The 21,261-nt window shown below is 44.1% G+C and overlaps 1 protein-coding gene across 2 annotated transcripts in view; it reads right to left on the bottom strand.

Moving 5' to 3' along the window:
- Positions 1–21,261, bottom strand: part of IL5RA (interleukin 5 receptor subunit alpha) — a 185,624-nt gene that overhangs the window by 79,904 nt on the left and 84,459 nt on the right. For both annotated transcript variants that reach the window (XM_085627561.1, XM_085627562.1), the window contains exons 5-7: positions 16,496–16,628; positions 11,940–12,130; positions 11,708–11,853 (exon numbers count right to left, since the gene is read on the bottom strand). In XM_085627561.1, coding sequence (XP_085483687.1) covers positions 11,708–11,853; positions 11,940–12,130; positions 16,496–16,628 — 470 coding nt within the window. The remainder of the gene's footprint in view (positions 1–11,707; positions 11,854–11,939; positions 12,131–16,495; positions 16,629–21,261) is intronic.

Below are 21,261 nucleotides of genomic sequence, written 5' to 3'. Positions count from 1 at the left end.
AGCAGACCGAGAATGAATAGAATACTATGCACAAGCATTTCCGTCATATTCGGGTGACGAAATCACCCTGAAATCAGAGTTTCCGTCCTGAACCCTATAGTTCCATTTGAACGGCAGCCATTTTGTAATTGCCCTCACATAGGCCAATGACTAAGGCCAGAAATGAGTCTGAAGGACACATGCACCTTTGCTGACTCCTCTGTGACCTGGGCAAGCTGACTCCACTGCCTGAAGCCAAACCTGTTCGGCCAGTTCCTTTCCCAGTGGCCGAATGAGATTAGTATCAAGGCACAACATATCATAAAACCTTTCATCACACACAAACCATGCCTAATCTTACACACACCTGTCCCTGTTTCTTTCTTTATGACTTGCTTTACGAGGAGGAGTTGCCCGTTTTTATTGGGGTTCCGTCGATATCTGATGAAAGTACTGAGCCTTGCCGGGCAATTGATTGAGGGCTGGACAAACTGAAACATGGGCTTGTCATCATGACTCTGCTTTTTCTTTGTAGTGAAAATATGTGAATGGTCAACTGTAAAATAAGGAATGTTTGCCTAAAGCATAATATTTTGTATAAAAAGAGAAGACTGGCTTTGTAAGGTTGAGCAGTCTCCTGAGAATATACACCGTGTTGTACTTCTAGGATACCTGTTACTGGCTGCAGCCAATGAATACGAACTTTGACTTCACCAAGAAGACTCTGTGTTTCTGTAGTCTGAAACAGGAAGGACTCGAAGTCTTAGGGTGTGTTCCCTGGCACCGCTGGGTTCTGAAAAACCCAGTACTTCAATAAGGAGCTGCTGCTGAAGTAGCCACGCTGAGCCAGGTATGTGGCTCTGGTGCTGTATTGTACAGTTGATGGTGCAAATGTGGGCACCAAATGTATATTAATGTAGTGGATCTTCTTAGAATTGTATCTTCTTTTGATAGGTAGGCTTGTGAGAGGATATGTAACTGCTTTTGAAGTGGCATATCTGGCACTGATTGGGCACCTGAAGATGTCAGGGGCTGTGGCTGATGTGTATTGTTGGTATATGGTGAAGAAAATAATATATTTGTTTTTTTGATATCTGGGTTCTCATTTATGAAAGTCAAGTTTGATCTTTTTTATTGAATTTGGTTTGGCACATCTATGCAGTGTTCTATGGATGAAGAATGTTCTGCCTACCATGTCATATTGGTTATAATGATTTTTGCACTAGGATGAGGCTGCATGCCCCATGTCAATTGTGTTCCTAGTAGGATGGAGCTTTAAAATGTTTCTCCCCGTCCTGCCACTCTAAAAAGATTTGTAGCAAGATTGTCTTGTCAGATTCCATTACTTGGCATGTACAGAGCACCTGTGACCGTAGAGAGGGAGATCCTGTTATTTTAGTACACCAATGTCCATGTTTGATATTGTGTGCAACAGCATGCTGTTCAGTTATGCAATCATGGTTTTGACGTGTTTGTGGGCACTGGTGGCTGGTAGATTTTGGAAGTGGTGCGGCGTAATTTTTTGTACCCTAGTATAATGAGTGAGCGAAGTGAGCGATCCGGAAGTGTGAAAGGAGGGTGCCATGTTGCCGGGGGTTCTCCCCCCGCATGAAATGCTTTTAAAAAATTGATTCAAATTGTTGCTTTTACGCCACAAATTTACTGCAAATTGTTGAGAAAAAACATCCAAATATAGCATTTTAAAGCACAAGTGTGAAGAAAACATTAGAAACAAATATAAAATGTGCCCAATCCTCAAACTGTTCTGCTTGCAAAATGACCTCCAAGCCAAGCACACCCAACCAACGGAAACAGGCCAGCATGAAAAGCGGAGGATCTCTTACACTGCTTGATACCATGTGTGCAGTGTGGCTATTGTGAGGGAAGGCAGTGTGAACAGACCAAAAGTCAGTGGCCAGATCAGTGCCTCTGATAGGCTGGTAGGGATGGGATGGTGTCAGTCATATGTCAGATCTGTGCTGCTGGCAGGGTTGGTATGATGTCAGTCGTACGTCAGATCAGTGCCTCTGACAGTTCGACAGCCTGTGCAGGTTCAGCTCCTTTGTTCACATCATACAGTCTGTCAGATTTACTGAGGATGCAGTCCTGACTTGCTCTCCCAATCCTTGTGTTGGAGGCAGTAGTTATTTTGAATAACCTGCCTGTTCCAAACATTGCTCTGCCCTATACTAACCCTTTGGAGGTTTTGAGCCTGGCACTACTCTCATGAGCTCAGGTGGGTAGCCGCCCTAGTGACCCGTGGATGCATCTGGTAAACATGGGGGCGATGCAGCCTTTCCTCTGTACTGTTTTTCTGAATTCTTGGTACTGTAGTCAATGCTTTCTGGGTTATGTCACAATAGTGTGGGATAGGGTAGGCTGCGATGGGTCCAACAGGCCCATCAGGTTAAAGGTACTGCAAAGAAAGAGCCTAAGATCGCCTTCGGACAGCGCGTGATCGCAATGCATTTGTGCACATGGTGTGCACAGCAGTGTGCAAGCAAAGGTGTGTACCAGACAAGGTGAAACTGTGAGCTTACTTGGCACATTCTTAAGATGTTTAAGGGAGGGTGTCTTTTCATTTGTCTCAAGTTTTACCTCAAGATTAAATTACTTAAACATTAAAAGAGAATAACTGAAACCTCAGTCTTGGAAATGAAATACTTTTAACACACAACATAATTAAAATGTCTGTAAATGAACTCTACAAATATCTCTTATTAGCAAAGTACGAATGAACCACATTGTTTTGTAATCCTTAAGTTTGCTGGAAACAAATATTTTAATGGGATCAATACACTGGTAATGCCATTTCCATACCTTTTCGTTTTGCCAATGTTTGGTTTTCTAATAGACCACAGCAGACACACTAACATGCACTTGCCCTCCCTCCAAATCAGAAACCTTCAATGGATTTTGTCACAGGCCAAAATTACCTTAAAGATTCTATAAGTCACCAACAAAAGGACCAGGACACAGCTACCACCTGAAAAACACGTAAAGCAGTACCAATCACATTCACTCTGATTAAGTCACTATCCTACAGATCCACAGGAACACAAGGAAAAGCAAAGGAGATACGTGTTTTTTATAGGGTGGTCCACCTCTCTGGCTCAACTTCCCTCATGAGATGAAGGGCAACACTGAAAATCCACATATCCCCATTACATCAACAGAGTTCTGGATACAGCATGTAAATCTGATCCCAGGTGAGAGGTCTATCATGTGTTGTGAGCGAACAAAAGCAAGCATGCCCTTTTTGTGGGGGTGGGGTGGTTTATATAGCACACACTAGACCCGAAGGTATCAGAGTGCTTTACCTGAACACCAGTTTCGTTACAGATGGACATATTCATTTTTTTTTTCTTAGACAGGGGGAGAATAAGTGACTTGCCCAGAATCACAGGATATTGAGCGTCCCTGTCGAGACTTGAACCTGGTTGCCCAGCTTCATGGTTGATTTCTCTAGCTGTTAGGCCGCACCCTCTACCTGCCCTTCTAGCTTCTGCCACACATCTTTTAATGTTAAGGTCAACAAAACCAATACCACATGCTCCCTCGACTCCCTTCGGTGGTCTACGCATGGCCCACAATATCTCCCCAGATCTCTCTCTGTTCTCACTCCGTCTTGTATTCCACAGGTCTCGTGATCTATTACCATATTCACTCTCTCATGTAGCCTGTCTTCCTCTTGCTCTCCTCCGTTTCTGTTCTGCTGTGTCTTCTGCTTTCTCCTCCTCTTCCCTCCTCTCATTCACCAATTTCAAGTCCTTTCTGCTCCTCTTGTTATTATCCTGTTATCCCACCTCTCCCTTGCTCTCATGCTTTATCTTCCTTTGCCCCTGCTCCCTCTCTTGCACTCTTGCTATGTTGTACTTTCTTTATCGCTCTTTCTATCATGCACTCTCCTGCTCTTTAATCTCCCTCTTGCGTTACCCGCCTTCCTTCTTCTCTCTCTATATATTCCTTCCTGTCTATATTGTGTTCCGGTTTTCTTCTTTACTTGCCCACTCTCCCACTCGCGCACTCCCTTAGTAGTACTCTCTATTTTCTCCTTCTATCGCGTGGTCCTCTCGCTTCTCGCACCAATTGTACCCATCTCGCTCCTGCACTCTCTCTCTCTATTTCCACTTCTCTTCCTAAATGTCGGGTGCTCTTTTATCGTCTTTCCTCCTCTTCCTCGTGCTCTCTTGTTGGTTTTTAATCTCCCTACCCTACAACTCTCCTTCTCTCTCTGTCGCTTCCGCTGCCTTTCTGTTTTGCCTGCTCTCGTGTTCTTTCACTACCACATTCATGTCTCTCCTGCTGGTCTCCTGTGTGCTATAGTCTTCCTCTCCCCCACCTCGTCCCTCTTCCTCTCTCCTGCAGTGCTGGGATCCTGGTAGCCCCTGCTTCCTGCGCGACCCCTCTGCCTTACCGCACAGTGCTGGTCTGAGCTCGCCATTGCGCCTGGTCAAAAGAAGTCAAGGCCCAAGATGTTAAGGTTGGTGGTTGCATTGAAAAGGCAACCTAAACGAGCGGATATAATTTTACAGTAGGGATCGATGTTTACAGTTTTAAGGTAGAGCCAGAATGTATACTTTGATAAGTTACAGGTGATTCAAAAAACAAAAGGGTATGTGCATATGTTCATTATCGAGACGTACAGCACATATGCTTAATGTATGCAATATTTGCCTATCTCATGCCATGGAGTGTTTGATGTGCATTCTCTGCACTCAGACTTACATAATGAAAACTAGCTCAATACGCAATAGTGAGGGGGGCTATGCAGCAAAGACACACCACAAAGAAGAACCCAAGGACACGTGGTAGGAAAGGCCTCCCAAATTTACAAAATTTCAAATTTCCTGACAGGAAAGGCCTCACACACAGACGTCTCAACTAAATTACCTTTATTTCAGGCTCTGGCAGCAGAGCTAGCACTCAAGAGCAGATGGTGAATAAAAGCTTCGGAGAGGGCTCGGTTGTTTTAAAACAGTCTCTCTCTCTTGATCAATATAATATACTGTAACTAAATTAATAACCCACCAATGGAACGTTCTCGCGCCAGGCTCCTCCGCATTACGGCAGGCAGCATGGCTCAAGCCTAGAAGGACCTGGAAAATGCTGGATTTGGACTCCTCCCCCAGACCCCAGCCCTCAAATCATTTTAAAAATTAACAACAATTGCTGGGTCTCGTGGAAGAAGCAGAGGCCCCTGAACCCCCCCCCCACTCCAGCATTTTTAAAGCTGACTGCACTGCCTCCCAGCCATTGAAATGAATGTGTCTTCCGACTCCTCCCTGGGCTATGTGAATAATGCCCAAACTAAAACACTATTCGGGCAGTGATACACAAACCCCTCCCACCAGTGTGTCGTCACTGTCCTGCTTTCTGGCTCCAGGTTGAAGAAATCTTCGCCCAGCCCAGATATACACAGACCCAAGGGCCATCCTCCCTCACGCCCTCAAATAAAAACCCAGATTTACATTTTTGTTCACCGAGCAGCCAGCACAATTTATTGCTTGCTGCTCGGTGTTCCAGCCCTCATTATTGTACTACCCCCTAGGGTGGCAGGGCAATGCCCATCTTGTCCCTGAACATCATCCACCACTGTTTGTGGGTCTGTTCTTCAGACATAATCATTGGGAATTTGTATTGCCAATTGTGTATTTGCTTGCATATTGTTGGAAATGGCCATCTTTTGCATGGTATACTCAAGATTAGCTGTGCTTGCTGGATTTAAAACTGTGTGCACGGTACCCCTGCCAACTAGAGGTAAAGTGCCTGTGCTCCTCCTTTCAACATGATGAAATTGGTATACCCCTTGTTGGCATATTCAACTTACCTAAACGTCCTAGTATATGGTACCATATGTACCCATTGCCTATAAGTTAAATGTCATTATTGGATTGCAGAACGCACTGTGCCACCCACTACAGGGCCAGAGTAAAACAGGGCTTCAGGCCTAGCATTGTAGCTGGACTAAACCAGCTTTTAAATTGCAAATCAACAAGTCAACCCTAACTCCATTTGACATTTCTAAACCTTCTTGTTAAATATTAATTAGTTCAAGTAGGTCTTACTGCACATAAGACAGGGTGCATGGTATTTTAAAGTAGGACATATAGAAATTTAATGTTACACATATGCTTACAGTGACTAGGCTCCAAAAGCTATTTTCACTGTGGCAGGGCTGGCTTGCTTAATATATTTATCAATGTTATCTTTGGCTAGAAAACAGCTAGGAGGTTAATTCAAGGACTCTTTATAATATTTATTTAAAATCCAATTTAATGGTGCAGTATTTATTTGATAACTATTAAGTAAAGTGTATTCTTAGAAAGTTATCTTTTCCCTGTCTAAATCCCCTGGAGGCTAATTTGCATTAGGTTCCAGCTGTAGCCCCCCGGTGATCAATCCTGAATGAGGTGTGAAAACTGCTCCAGAGCATGAGCTAAAGGGCTAGATATGGTGACATGTTTATGTTCATCTGGCAGGCTGATCATTTCTGAAGTACCCAGGAACTTAATTTTTTTTAAGGGACCCTCCCATGTCACAGGCAGATGCTATATGATACCAGAACAGGCCCTTCTTTGTTCCCTCAGTCAGCCAGTATAAGCTCCAAGGACAGTGAGTGAGATTGCTACTTCAAAACTGGTTGCTTATTTCTTTGCCATACATCTGGGGAGGGTACTCTCGGTCGAACTAGAGAAAGATTTTGATACGGTCGGCTGGAACTACCTTTTTGAGGTAATGATAAGGCTGGGATTAGGAGAAGGTTGGGTGAAATGGGTATAACTTCTTTACTCATCCCCGACGGCAAGGGTTCGGATGGGACAGACAGTGTTCTCCCAATACGCCGTACTGCGAGGAATCCGACAAGGGTGTCCCCTCTCGCCTTTACTATTTGCCCTAGCGATCGAACCTCTGGCCGAACTGTTCCGAGAGGGTGGGGAAGATATGGGACTTAGGCTGGATGGATGGACGGCTACACACGATCTCCCTATATGCTGACGATCTGTTGGTTTATTTGAAGTCTGACGTGATGGGTACTACAGCTGCCCATACACTTTTGGAGCACTTTGAAACCCTATCAGGCTTGAGGATCAATAAGAAGAAAACCTATCTCTTCCCATTGGTGAGAACGACGCGTGCCTTTCTGGGGCACTTTGCAGCTGCCCATCCTCGCTTACGTTTCTTTGACTAAAATGGTGATACTGCCCCGGTTACTATATTTTTGTGTGAATTTGCCACTTCTGATGCCGCTTGGATGGTTTAGACTGTTGAATCCTTTAGTGCGAGATCTGATATGGGGAAATGGGAGATGAAGAGTATCTTTGAAGATACCACAGAGGCCAATGACGGAAGGGGGTTTAGGAGTTCCAGACTTTGAATTATACATGCTAGTAGCCCAGCTGCAATGGTTAACACAATGGGTAGAGGAGGGGAATGCGGAAACTACCTGGCTGATGGACCCTAATGATACCCCAGAATTACTATTAGCCAAATTACTGAGACCAACGACTGTCACTCGCTATCGGTTAGCACTACAACTTACAGCCTTCCAGACTTGGAAGCGATGCGGGCGCAGACTAGGGGGGTCCTCATGATACACCCCTTAGCCACCATTAGTTGGGCTCCCACATGGGAATCCAGTGACGATGTTTACCATGGAGCAAATGGCACCATGGACAGAGGTGGACCTAGATTCTGTGGGAGATTGCTACAAAGATGCCTCATTAATCCCGTTCGCTGATTTGATGGATAGCAATAGTCTTCCTTCAGGACGGTTTTTACGCTATGAGGCCTTGGTCCATACTTTTGATCAGTTGTGGGGCAAGGGAAGGGAGGAGCCAGGGACTCACCCGGTACTGCATACACTGCTCAAGCTGCGTACTGCGAGGCACCAAGTGAAGTGGCACCACGAGGCTTTGGTTTCCACATCCACTACTCCATTGGGGGGGGCTCCGTGCGAGATGGGAAAGGGTGATAGATAGAGAGTTTACGGAGGTGGAATGGAGTAAGGTCCTCCGATCTCCCAAGAAGATATCACGGAATTCCAGACTTAAATTTACTAAGTTCAATTATATACACATGGCTTATATGACGCCTCACCGACTTATAATGTATGGTGGGGAAGTGAGGAATTGCCCGAGATGTGCCCATGCGGACGCGGACTTTATACATATGACTTGGGGCTGCGATATCATACATACATATTGGGTGAGTATTTTAGCCAAAATTAAAGACACACTGGGGAGTGAGCTAGCCCCCACAAGAGAGACTGGCTTGCGTGGGCTTTTCACATGACCAATTGAATGAAAGGTGGGGAATAGACTGATTGACTTGGCCCTGTGATTGGCCAATTGACAGATAGCATTAGATTTGAAGTCTTCATTTGGGCCGAGGATAACTAGCTAGAACCGGGACGTTATTAGTTGGGCCGGAGCGGAGGGCAGAGCGCTGAGTTGGGAGGAATCGAAGGGTATAAGGAGACAGCCCATAGCAGATTTATGGAGGGAAGCCTTGGCGGCCTGGGAGAATGCACAACCAGAACAGGAAACGGGAGGAGAGACCGGGAAAGATAGTGGATAGCACACCCTTTATCACGGTAGATGGCCACTCTTGGGCGGAGATGGAGGTGGGCAGGTAGACGGCAGTGCAAAGAATATAGACACCTCTAAACGAAGACAGAGCTATACATTCAGATAGGGTCAGCAGCAGAAAGTGAGAAGATCCCCCCAGGAATATGCTGGCGCTTAAAGCTTAGTAATTTAGACTGATGACATGTCCCTGGAGTTTGATACCCTGCAAACACCCCCCGCACAATGTTGGGTTAATTGTTTAAATTTTAAATTCTGAGTTCGATTTGATGAAGACAGTACTAAGGCCTGGTCTGTGGCTGGAGTCCGTACACTGGGATGGGACCGAGAAGTAGTGGTAGGCATTGTCCAGGGAAAGATGGCCACTATGAATCTTTGAATGGAAGATAAAATCTAGAAAGAGTACGGATAAAGCTGGGGAAATGAGAAGTGGTTTTCAGATGGGTTATCGGGCTGAAATGTGTATGGAAATGCCTACAGTATAATAATGATTACGCAATGTAAAGTGCTAATCGAGAAATATGTGTGCATAAATGCCTTATATTACAAATGCAAATAAAAATATGTTTAAAAAAAATACATCTGAGGAGGGCACACAGGCCATGTACAAGTGGAGAAGGCTTTCCTCATCTTATATTTAGGAAAAGAGGGGAACTGTTGGGTTGTTTGCTCTAGGACACATAGGAAATGCTGCAAAAGTGGGTAAAAGTGGGCAAAAGTGGATAAAGTTACCCCAGGGAATTTCCACCCTACTGGTAAAGGAGGAGCCAAGGGTTAGCCACATCCAGAAACTAAAGCCAGGCAAAAATGTGCCCTCCTCAGAAGACTTTCAGGACATGAGGAAGATCAGAAGAGGACTGAACCTGCTGACTGAGACCTGAAAAGTGCCCTGAAGCATTGAACCTGCTCTCACTCTACGCAGGACAAAGAAGTGGAACCAAGGATAACAGGCATGAACTGCTGTCCAAGCTACAGGGACACATCAAGAGGCCTTTTTTACAGCTTCCCGGTTGACCAGGTCAAACTGGACCTACCCTGGAATCTGCTAGTGGCCTCTGCTAGAGTGGGTATAGAACCTCAAGTGTCATTGCTGAGGTCATGGAACACTGTGCTGTATCAAGGTGTACTCCTCCTAACCTCCTGAGAAATCAGGGGACTTAGAAAGATTTGACTTCATAGCCTATGGAGGACCGGGACAAACCTGCCAAGCCGTCCGATGAACGTGCATTGCTGTTAGGCTGGAGATTCTGGTTTCACCTGCTCGGAGCTTTTCTTGCAGAAGCAAATACGATTCAGCTGGACCACTTGGAAAAGGTAACCGACTTTGTGGAGTCCCCTTCAGCTACAGCCTGAAGCCTTGCTCTGCTGAAAGAATTTGAGCTTCAAAAACTAAAAAGGTGCAATTGAAGAAACCATAACCGGGCAAAGGAGACAAAAGTATCCGGCGGGCATGGAACTTTCCTTAGGAGTAGTATTTCAATTTCCCCTGCTCAGAGCTTTCCCCCAAAAGTCAATGGCTTCACCAGGTCTTCATCTGGCAGCTATCCCACCTGGTGGAGCCATTCACAGCCCAGCCTGATACCTTGCCCCGCTGAAGGGACTTCGGGGGTAATTTATGTGTAGGTGGATGGTCCGCTGTTCTGCCATGGAGACAGAGTAAACGGAGGGACCACCTGCCTAATTTATAAATGATCACCACACAGGCAGTCATTTATAAAAGCTTTGGCAGGCACCGCTGTCATGGAGGTTCCTGTCAATGCATTGTACTCTGTGCTATAGGACTGCATCAGCAGGACACAGCCCTGTAGCACGAAGTATATATTTTTCTTTACAGAAAGAAAATCCCAAAACAAGATTTTCTTTTTGCAAAGAAAAAATATAATGCTACCCTTACCATGTGAGTCTTCTCCCATGGTGAGGTAAACATTATAATGTTTTTACTGTTTATTACCACCATGTTTTACTTGGTGGTAAGAAACAGTAAACAATGACTACATGTCCACCCTTCTTAAGTGAGTGGCCGGACATGCAACCATTCCTCCTACTGCCCTGACTCCCAAGGGCTGTAGGAGACGTTTGGCCACAGCATAAATAGAGTAGTCTCCGCCATGGCCAAATTGAAGGTCTGCCAACATTTAAATCAGGCAGACTGACCTTCATGTTGGCAGTATGTACACTACGTCGCAGTTGTGACAGAGTATACATACTCCAACATATAAGTTACCCTCTGAGACCAAAGTTAAAAATTCTGACTGGGCTGAACCTGGATAAATGGTTCATCAAAGGGAGCCATGGTGAAGTTGTTTTAGAACAACCATTGAAGCACTGGGCATTTCATACCTGGAAAGTGGTAAAACTGTTACTCATCATCACAAGCTTCCCCTAACTCTTCAGAAGAACTGCACGCCGCAGCTGGACTCATTATGAGAATGAATAAGTATGACTACATAGTCCGAACTAGAAAGGTAGACAGAACATAATTATCTTAACACCCTAGCTTTCATTACCTTGCTATATTATTTACAGGGAAGTCTACTAAAGCACACCCACCCTATCTGACAAGCAAAATTAGTGGTGCCCAACACCACACATGCAGCCTGGATATCACCAGCCTCGATATCACCAGCATCAGTAGATGCAGGATCAATTTGGGCATCCACTTATCTAAAACAAGAAGGTAAGCTGCACTTTATAATTAAGTTTAAATATCTTTAAGATGTTTGTTTTAGGAAAAACTCTTGTTTAAGACCAATCAGCCTTTCTCCTTCTCACATTTCCTTCTCTCTACCAAGGTGACTACATGTTTTTCAAGTTAAGGTACCACACTGCAGGAGCTGTACCGGAATTATTATAAAAAACCTATCTCATTACACATATTACTACACCTATAACCTGTATGATTCAGCACCTACACACTGACTTTTCTATTTTTCCTATTTTTATTCAAAAATGTGTTCAAGATTTCTACAGTGGGCACAAGGGAACGTATGCTGCAGTAGCGAAAATGCTATAAGTAATTAAACCAACCAATTTCCCACGTAACACCAATGGTCTCCAATCTATTTGCATACCTGATGAAACATGAGATAAGTGAAACACCTCACTTTAGATTCTACAAAGAGTACAATGTCCATGGTTACCTCTTCCTTGCCTGTCTTCAAATCGTGCATCTTTACTTCATACATGAAGCAGGTATTTGGAAATGACGAACGCGGGTGTTCCCACTGTATCTCAATGAAATCAATTTTCTGAAATACTGTGACATTCCAAGGAGGGAGGATCTTCTCTGTAACACACAATAGAGGTTCAGAGGATGGTTGTCATATGAACAGGTAAAAGCAAAAGATGTTGGAAAAAGTCATAAATGCTTACCAAGAATGTCTGTCTCAAATAACTGGTAGAATGACTGAATTTTGGCATGCCAACTGGATCCATTAATGAATATTACTAACTCTCTTCCCCTTCTACTGATTACTTTTGTTTTTGGAAAGTGGCAGCTGGTAGGAATCTTGCTGTGCACATCCAAGCCATAATCCCAGCACTCTTCAGTGACCTTCTTATCCCTGAATTAAAAAATGCAATATCAATAAGGGGATCCGGTCAGAAAAATCAGACCCAGCAGTTTCATAAATTGGGGGTGAGTGAGAGAGGAAGTTGTTGAATTGTATGAAGCTCCTATCATAAATTTGTAGTCCTATATTTGCCTTTATTTCACTTTCACATAAGTGTACTCCGCCATAAAATGCATGTTTCTCGATTACTGCTGAACTATGGACTTGATTCATCATCTGGTTCTATAAATTACCTTGATAAGTGGTTTTGTTTAAAATTGTAGTTCTAACAGTAACTAACTGGCACTATCTCTGACTATTACGGCTAACCTGTAAAGAGATGGGGTCTAACCGAAATGTTCTCATTTCAATGACAGTCTCTGCTGTAAGGGCTAGGATATTAAGAGAGACATGGTAGAGAGTGTAGCACCAACTGGTTCATGGCCCTTGTAAGTTCAATCATGTATCATCTGCTCATTCTGTATTTCAATGTCTAGAAGTCCAATCCCAGATTCATTTCAAGTTACACTGTCTGACACACAAAGCCAGACATGCAGTCCTCAGGGGACTTTGTAATTTCATTTTTTCCTACATATTACCAAGACCCCTACGATCTGGCTCATCTGCCTTCTTGAATGTTACTGTGTAAAGCATAGCTCTATCATGTCATCTATTAGATCCACCATTGTCTGCATAAGGTCATCCATTAGGGGATTTGCAGTACAAAAGGAGGTACATTTGGCTAGACCCAATGATCCTTATGCTTTGATTTTGATGAGAATGTTAGCTTGATGAGTAGCGTGAGATATAAGGGATTGCATTTGGCTGGGTACTATATCGCCAATGCCTTACTCTTGGCTATTCAGAATACTCCCTGTCTGACCTTATTGAGCAGTCGTGTCTACAATGCTAAGTTGGATGCCTGGTTTCTGGGGCCTTGCTCTTGGCTCTTGATCACATTCTTTGTGTGACCTTGAGTAGAGACTCAGGGGCATATTTACAATAACTGGCGCATCCTTTCATATCAGCAGGGATACGCCAGTTATTGTGCGCCACAGCTCTGCCACCATGGATGCGCCGCATTTACAATGCGGCGCACCATGAGGCAAAAACGGCACAGATGCGTGACGCATCTGTGCCGTAAAAGTGGCGCATTGCTGGAGTTGCGTCGCAAGCGCGACGCAGCTCCAGCAATGCTCTGGGGGGCCCTATCTTTAAAATGCTGAGTTAATCCTTATGCCTGCGTCAGGCAGGCGCAGGGTTTTGATGCAGCATGGGCATAAAAGTGACTGAGTGAAATCTTGTAGATTTCACTCAGCCGCTTTTAGGAGGCGTTCCTGCGCCGGAACGCCCCCCCCTGCACAGGAACGCCTACATGTGGTGCAGGGCTTTACACCGTGACGCATCTCCCAGATGCGTCACGTTGTAAGTACCCCGCACCATGGCACAGGATTTGCGCCGCCGCTGCGTCACAAAAGTGACACAACGGTGGCGTAAATGAGGCGCAAGGGGCTTGTAAGTCTGCCCCTTGGTATAATAGCAGAGACATTAGCCTGGATGCTAGGTCTCCAGCTGACTGTATCTATGAAGCTGATAAAATAGAAAGACATAATGGTTTGGTTGTATTGAATGATGTATTGATACCAAAATTCAAAGAGAGAGAGGGTTACAAATATGAATACTTACACAACATAATAGTGTTGATAGCATTGACAAAAGTGTGTAATAATTAAAGATTGCCTTCCATCTGTCTTATAGTGAATTAGTACTCCTTCCAAAGAGAGGCACAACAATGACCAGAAGTCTATGCAATGAAACCTGCTTCCTACATTCAAAGGAATTACAGATTACCTGTTGAATTGCCTTTTGATCTCCACAAGACTTGAGTACCTACCACTATGTGTAACTCATATATAAAAAGAAACACTGTCTTCTTGTGAGGGAGATATTACTAGGAAACATGAGATTGCTTTTCCAAGAGCATAGGTGTTCAGCAAGTCAATAACACTTTGAACACGTGGTGGGTGACTCTGGGATATATGGTGGCCAAACGCGACATTGCCCAACTGTGGGGTTCCCAGAGGTCGCCGACCGTCTCGGCCTGGAAGGACAACATGGACTGGTGCATGTTTTGGGAAAAGGTGGTGTATGTTGCGAGAGGTAAGCCTGGGACATGGGTGAAAGTATGGGGCCCCTGGAACGCCTACCGCGGGGGAATCTGTACCCCGCCGTTATTGCCCGATCCGTCTCCGGCCCCGTCCCCTTAGCCGGTTTATCGCCCCGGTACCGGGCACTGAGTCCACCTAGTCCCTGTCCTGACCTTTTCCCCCCCTTGATACTCCTATGGATTGGTAGGGTCCCCCTTCTAGGGGAGCACATGTTGCTGTTTCCGATTGTGGGTTGCCTTGTGGATTTGTTTCCTGTTGTTATTTATATCAAAAAGAAACCGTTATATGGGGTCCGGATGGTGTGGCCATCAACGCTGCTAACTCCTGTGCATTTCCCTTTGCCGCAGCATGTGCGCTATTGTTTGTACCATATGCTCCTTCTGTTTGCTAGCGGCCGGCCTGAAGGTTGTAGGCCCATCTTTGTATATTTTTTGAATTTTGTAATAAACGGTTTAAAAAAAAAAAGACAAAAAAATAAAAAATAAATAAATAACACTTTGAACGAGCTAACAGTACCTTACAACGAGTATACCTGCAATTCGAAAAGCAAGGATGGTATCTGGTATGTTAGTCTACAACATGAAAAGTGGAAGGGATATTCAACAGGAGGTAACCCGCTAGTCATTTGAACACCTTTGAACAGAGGAGAATGCTTTTAAATAATTGTGATGGGGTCATGAGTCTGTCTTCGATTTGTGAAAGAAAAATATCTCCCCAGGCTCAATTGAAGTGAATAACAGGTTCATAGTAAACAAAATAGGCAAAAATAAAGCAATATTACTACTGAGTTAGACAGAGCTCCCCAAGCAACTGTGCATCTTATGCTAGGCCCTCCCCAAATTTCACCAACACTTATACATTTTCTTCACATAAGCAATCATAGGAAGGTGCTTGAAACAGAAACCACAACTTTAGATTCTGGTGTTAGCAGATGCATGGTTGTGTCATGAGAAGAGTTCAGAAAGACCTTGAAGAAAAGATAGTACAATGAACATGCATGACACTGAGCTAGCTAGATTGAGGCTTTCTGCTTTGCTGTACAGGGCACGGAAACACGGACTGTGCAGGTCAGAAGAGAACCAACTCAGGCATGTTAGTATAGCATAGGCATGGAAAATGGTGTTGGGTAATAAACACGGCGGTTAAATAAATAGAAAACAGCAAAAATAGTTCACACAGTGTTTGGGATGGCATGCTCTTTAAAAAGTCCCTAATGTTAGATTAGGGACTCATTTAGAGTTTGGTGAAGAGGGTACTCTCTCACAAATGTGGAGAAATACAATGTCTGCCAAACGTCTGTTTGCTATGTACCTCAGACTCTCCATCCTATTTAGGATGGACATTCAAACATTTTTGTTTTCCTGATAGGGACCACCAAAAAGCCTGGAGATCCCAAACAGAAAAATATACCAATGGCCCACACACCTTCAATAAGGTCCAAAGGGACATATCAAGCGGCAGCGATAATTATCGCTGGCCGCCCTTAGCGTGAGGATTTTTATCACCGGCTATCGCTGGAAATTATCGCCAAGCTAGCGCTGCATCAACAACGCATAGCGCAACGGTGATAATTATTCCAGTGATAGCGGTGTTTTCCATGGAACATCACTGGTTTTCCAGCGATGTTCCATGGAAAACGGCGATAACCTTGGTGATAGGGCCTGTGGTCTTAGCCACACAATCCACCCCCCCATGTTAGGTATGCCTTAGTCAGGATTTTTACAGGCGTTAAATTCCTGCGTTAAGGCATACTTAACGCGATTTCAAATATAGCTAACCCTCGTTGTTAATATGACGAAGCTGGGTTAGCGATATTTTCCCATGGCGTTTTGTCAGGCACGCCTCCTTTGCAGCTCATTAGTGATGCGATGGGAGGCGTGCTGACAAGGGGCGCTAATGCAAGGAAATACGAGCTAGCGTGTCCTTGTTGATAATGCGATAATATTATCACCGCTTTTTGCCCGAAAACGGGCTCTAAAGCGGCGACAATATTATTGCCGCCCCTTATTGATATGCCTCTTAGTTCTCTCGCCATTACTTTCACAAGTCTATAGTGGTTTTAACGATAGGCACGCTCAATCAATTTACACAGAGTACACAGGATAAATCAGTTTACACACAGATAGGAGTGAGCGGTCCCACCCATCATAATTCACTTTAACGATAGGTAAGCCCATACTCCTCCCAAGCATTTTCACAAGAGACTCACCTGTAAAACAGAAAGTATTTGGTATCCTGGGGAGCATTCTTTCCAGCGAGCCAGGTACAGTTTAGACAGAGTGCACCTGCAAGATCCACATAGGTAACACACGATAGGTTGGTGACAGAGGTATTAGAATCACCTGGAGAAACAAGAATGAGGGACTAAAATTCAAAACAGCGAGCAGAAGAAGTACAGGGAGATGTTAGAGACACAATTTAAATGTACTTTTCTGTGTGCAGTCCCCTCAGGCTGCCTGGCCAGCATGTGCATGCATAATGTAACTTGAGAACAGTGTCAATCACACAGTCGGTCTCTGCCACAGCAGCGCTAACTTGTCCAGCATGCGTTCCACGCTCCTGCTGCTTTCTCACGGCTACTTAACTTATTATATAGCCCTGCGCCCATGACGATGAGGCGGCAGCACTATAATTTGTGACTTTTCATTTTAGTGCGGTGATGCGGACCACCACACTAAAATGCGTTAGTCTGACGCCTGATGCGTGGTACTTAGCAAGCCTGTGTGCATGTGTGTATTGGGAAACAAAAATCCATTGATGAATTGCAGGCAGAAAAGGCGGCACACCAACCAAGTATTGCAAAACTTCCGTTCAAGAATAATTTCATGGCAAGCAGTCAGACGCCCAAAACAAACAAGGTCCACGTGTGTTGGGAGGGATGCCTATATCACAACCAAGTTTGCATTCTTTGCGCTCGCCATTTTGTAGGAAGATGAAGTGAGAGCAAACCATAAGCATGGCCATAGAGAGACAACCTCAAATCAATAATTTCTTTTAATATCTTTGAAGGTACCAAACGGTCGCCATTTTGTATATTGGAAAAGTTAAATGCCAGTCTAAACATAAATATTCAATGCTATACAGATGACTACTTTATCCCAATGTTATCTCCCATAAATGTCCAAAAAAAGGATGAGCTCTACGGCATCATCATCTCCTCAAGTGCAAACCAATAAAGTGCAGAATAAATCCATTGCAGCCAATAAACATGAAATGAATATTTGGAATCCAACTGAATATTTAGAACAGGGCATTTAGAAGAAGAAATTCATTAAGAATAGACATCCTTGCTGGAGATTTCAGTGTAAAAAATTATTCGGCAATATTCTATATCAGTCAGTTCATGGCCTTAAAGTCCCTTGAAATTCTATCCTTTCCCTGGAATGTTCAATTCATGGTGCTTTGTGTCAAACCCAAGTGGCATCTGTGCCCCCTTGGACATCATAGAAATTGCATCAAATTGACAAATTAGCAAGTCCTTTCACTTACTTATGTTTCATGGTGCTCTTAGTAAGGCCCAAGTGGGCATCCAAATCCCATCAGTGGATGTCTTAGAAAATGTATCAGTCTTAGTCAAAACTCTCGTAAATAAATTTAAAGCTATTTGATCAACCATAAAGTGCCTCCTACCATGGTGCAATGGAGCCTGCGTTGGCGCTAGGAAGCACACATCTTTGTTGATATGACACATTTCTGCTGTTTCCCTTTCACACAAAACACCACAGCTACTTAGCTTGAGGCCTTGAGCTGCCTGATAAATTAGTAAATATCCCTCTACACATTCATCACTTGTTTTGTGAAGCAACATTTCCTGTTACTGTTCTGCACATTTTGCAAATAGGGAACAAGTATGTACGTGACTGATAAGGGTGTACTTGCACCACGTCCAAGCCAGAAACATCCACAATGTGTAATAGATAAGCAAGGGCAAGTTTACTCATTATTTATACGCTGTACATGTACCCATCACTGTGCAAAACAGAAGCACAAGGTTAAAATGCACCTTAAATTGTAACAAAGCACCAGTGCTTAATTTGTATAAAATAAGTGCCAGGACCCTCACCATGAGGCCACTCCCGCTTTCATCACCCATTACCACTGGTAGCGCTGACAATTACAGTAGCAAAACAACCACTAACTGTCACACTTCGACAAATGTGACAATTCAGACTGTTGGAGGCCCCCACAGCTCTAAGAATGGCCAGGGAGCAGGTATTAGTTGTTTTTAATGTTTATTGAATTAATAAACGACTGTTGTTCTGCTTATCTTTAAATTACACAAACAGCACCACCATGTGACAGCTGTCATAAGCGCCAATTTTGGTAATTATGTGCTGATGCCAAGCTCAGGAAACCACTGGTTCAAATTAAGCACTGCAAAACACCCTGCAGCAGGTTTAGTATATTTCAAGAAATTAAAAAGAAAGGGGGTGGAGTGCCCAGTGCTTTTCACTTGAAAACTAAGGGAACATATTTTTTATGGATCAAGGGCCACATGTATAAAGTAGGCGCTAAACTGCGATTGTTTTGCAACCGCATTCCGGTCGCAACACAATTGTACATCCCCCTGTGGCTCGCTATTAGGAAGAGACGCCCTTTGCACACCCATTCCTAATAGTGGCCCACAGACCCTATTTTGTGAGTCAGTAAAAAGTTACTGCTCGTAAAATAGAGTTGATACATGCTACAGGTCATTTTAGCGGTCGCAAACAGCCCGATTCGCCATTTGTAGCAGCTAAATATGGTCGTACATGTGGCTCCAAATCTTTTTTTTATTACATTTTCAAAACTGGAGCTCAGCAAGCAAGAATTTTGTTTCACAGTGTACTTACCTGGTTTAAAGGTTTAAACCGAAAACAAAAAACCTACTCCTTCCTTTTCCGCACATCCATTCCTACAATAAGTGAGTGGCAGAAAATACATCCACAGAAAGAAATGCATTGGATCTTCATGTGCATACCTCTGCCTGCCACAACCCTCCTGCCAGCAGATATGTCATCTGTGAAAAAAAGGCTGCTGTTTGTTTACTGGTAGCTGCTGTCCAGTGTAAACTGAATCACCTGATTTGATTGTCATTATGTTCCTGTCAATAACAGAAATGAAATTGCTCCCATTATCTAAAGGCATTAGTCTTCTGCCTTCTATTTGCTCATTCATGTGGTGATCAATGTTATTAGGCTTTCATAAAGCGTAGGAAACAGGAGCTGGGACAGTCTGTATGGTTCTGGGGCTCCCTGTCACTCCTCAGTCTGTATCCCTTGATTTCACCTGACGTAGTCACTGAAGGAGCAATCATCTCATCTGCTGGGCCTGGCAGGTTTGTTTGAGGTCCCACTCACTTTGTGGGATTGATCCAGCTACATGGGGCTAAATGCCAGCAGATGCAGGAGCGGGAGAGCCTAATGGGTTCCCAAGAGGACAAGCACTGGCCCACTGCAGCCACTGTGCATCACTCAATGTCTAGGTGGAAAGTAACACAAATCCCAGATTGGAAAGTAGTTTAAATCCCAGATTGCAGGCGGAAAGGTATGTAAATCTCAGTTTGTAACCGGAAAGCAATGTAAATCCCAGATTGCAGACAGAAAGGTACATAAATCCCAGTTTGTCAGCGGAAAGGAATGTTAATCCCAGATAACAGGCGGAAAGGTACGTAAATCCCAGATTACAGATGGAAAGGTACGTAAATCCCAGATTGCAGGCAGAAAGGTACATAAATCCCAGATTACAGGTGAAAGGTACGTAACTCCCAAATTTGTAAATCCCATTTTGCAGGCAGAAAGGTAAGTAAATCCCAGACTACGGGCGGAAAGGTATGTAAATCCCCAATTGCAGGGCGAAAGGTACGTAGATCCCACATTTGTAAATTCTAGTTTGCAGGCAGAAAGGTACGTAAATCCCAGAATGCAGGCTGAAAGTTACATAAATCTCAGTTTGAAGGTGGAAAGATACTAAAATCTCAGTTTGCACGCAGAAAGGTACGTAAATATCAGATTGCAGGCAGAAAGGTACGTAAATCCCAGTTTGGAGGTGGAAAGCTACATAAATCCCAGACTGCAGGCAGAAAGGTATGTAAATCCCAGGTTTGTAAATCCCAGTTTGCAGGCGGTAAAATACATAAATCACAAATTGCAGGCGGAAAGGTATGTAAATCCCAGTTTTTAGGCGGAAGGGTGCTTATTGCTGCATTTGGTTATAATACAGATACTAATTATGTAAAATCCTAGTCCAGACAGTTTTACCATGAGTAAAAACAAGCATTGGCATAGTCAATTGGTCTTGTCTTTGAGACTTTTGGCTCTGATATTGCTTTTTGTTCATGCTTTACAACATGGGCATTGATGTATTTAGCAATGATTTGTAGCCATGCTGCATAGCAGTCTCCAGTGCATCTCGGGTTAAACTAGAAAGACCTCCAGTGAAAAGACCTGCCTGTCAGCAGGCTCATGGACCGAGAGGGAGTGACTGCAGTTTAGAGATCTGACACATTGGATAGGCATGGAGAGGAGTGGACATTTGTATTAGAATGAACTACAAACATGGGGACCCTGTGAAAGGCCTGCATATCTTCAGACTGGAGGTTAGACCCCTGCACTTTGAGAAACTCCAATGAAGAGACCTGCCTGTCTGCAGGTTCGTGGACCTAGAGGGAGTGGCTACAGTTTGGAGACCTGACACAAAGGACATGCAAGGTGAGAAGTGGACATCTGTATTAGAATGAACTGCAAACATGGGACCCCATGAAAGGACTGCACATCTTCAGCCTGGTGGTCAGATACCTGCACATCTGGGAACTGGTTGCAGACAAGAAATGAACAGAAGAGGCAGAAACATCTGAAGCCTACAGGAGTAAGTCCTGCACACTTGCGGTCTGAGGTGGAGTGGCCTGCGCACCTCGGGTCTGAGGGAGAGAAACATGAACCAAAGTTCGAAGCCTATGGGAGAGGTCTGCACTCACGCCCTGATCCTACCACAGGC

This window comes from Triturus cristatus, chromosome 9, assembly GCF_964204655.1.
Source record: "Triturus cristatus chromosome 9, aTriCri1.1, whole genome shotgun sequence".
In the NCBI taxonomy this organism is placed as follows: Eukaryota; Metazoa; Chordata; class Amphibia; order Caudata; family Salamandridae; genus Triturus; species Triturus cristatus.
Note: the sequence above shows the minus strand (reverse complement) of the source record. Positions and strands in the feature narration are given on the sequence as shown.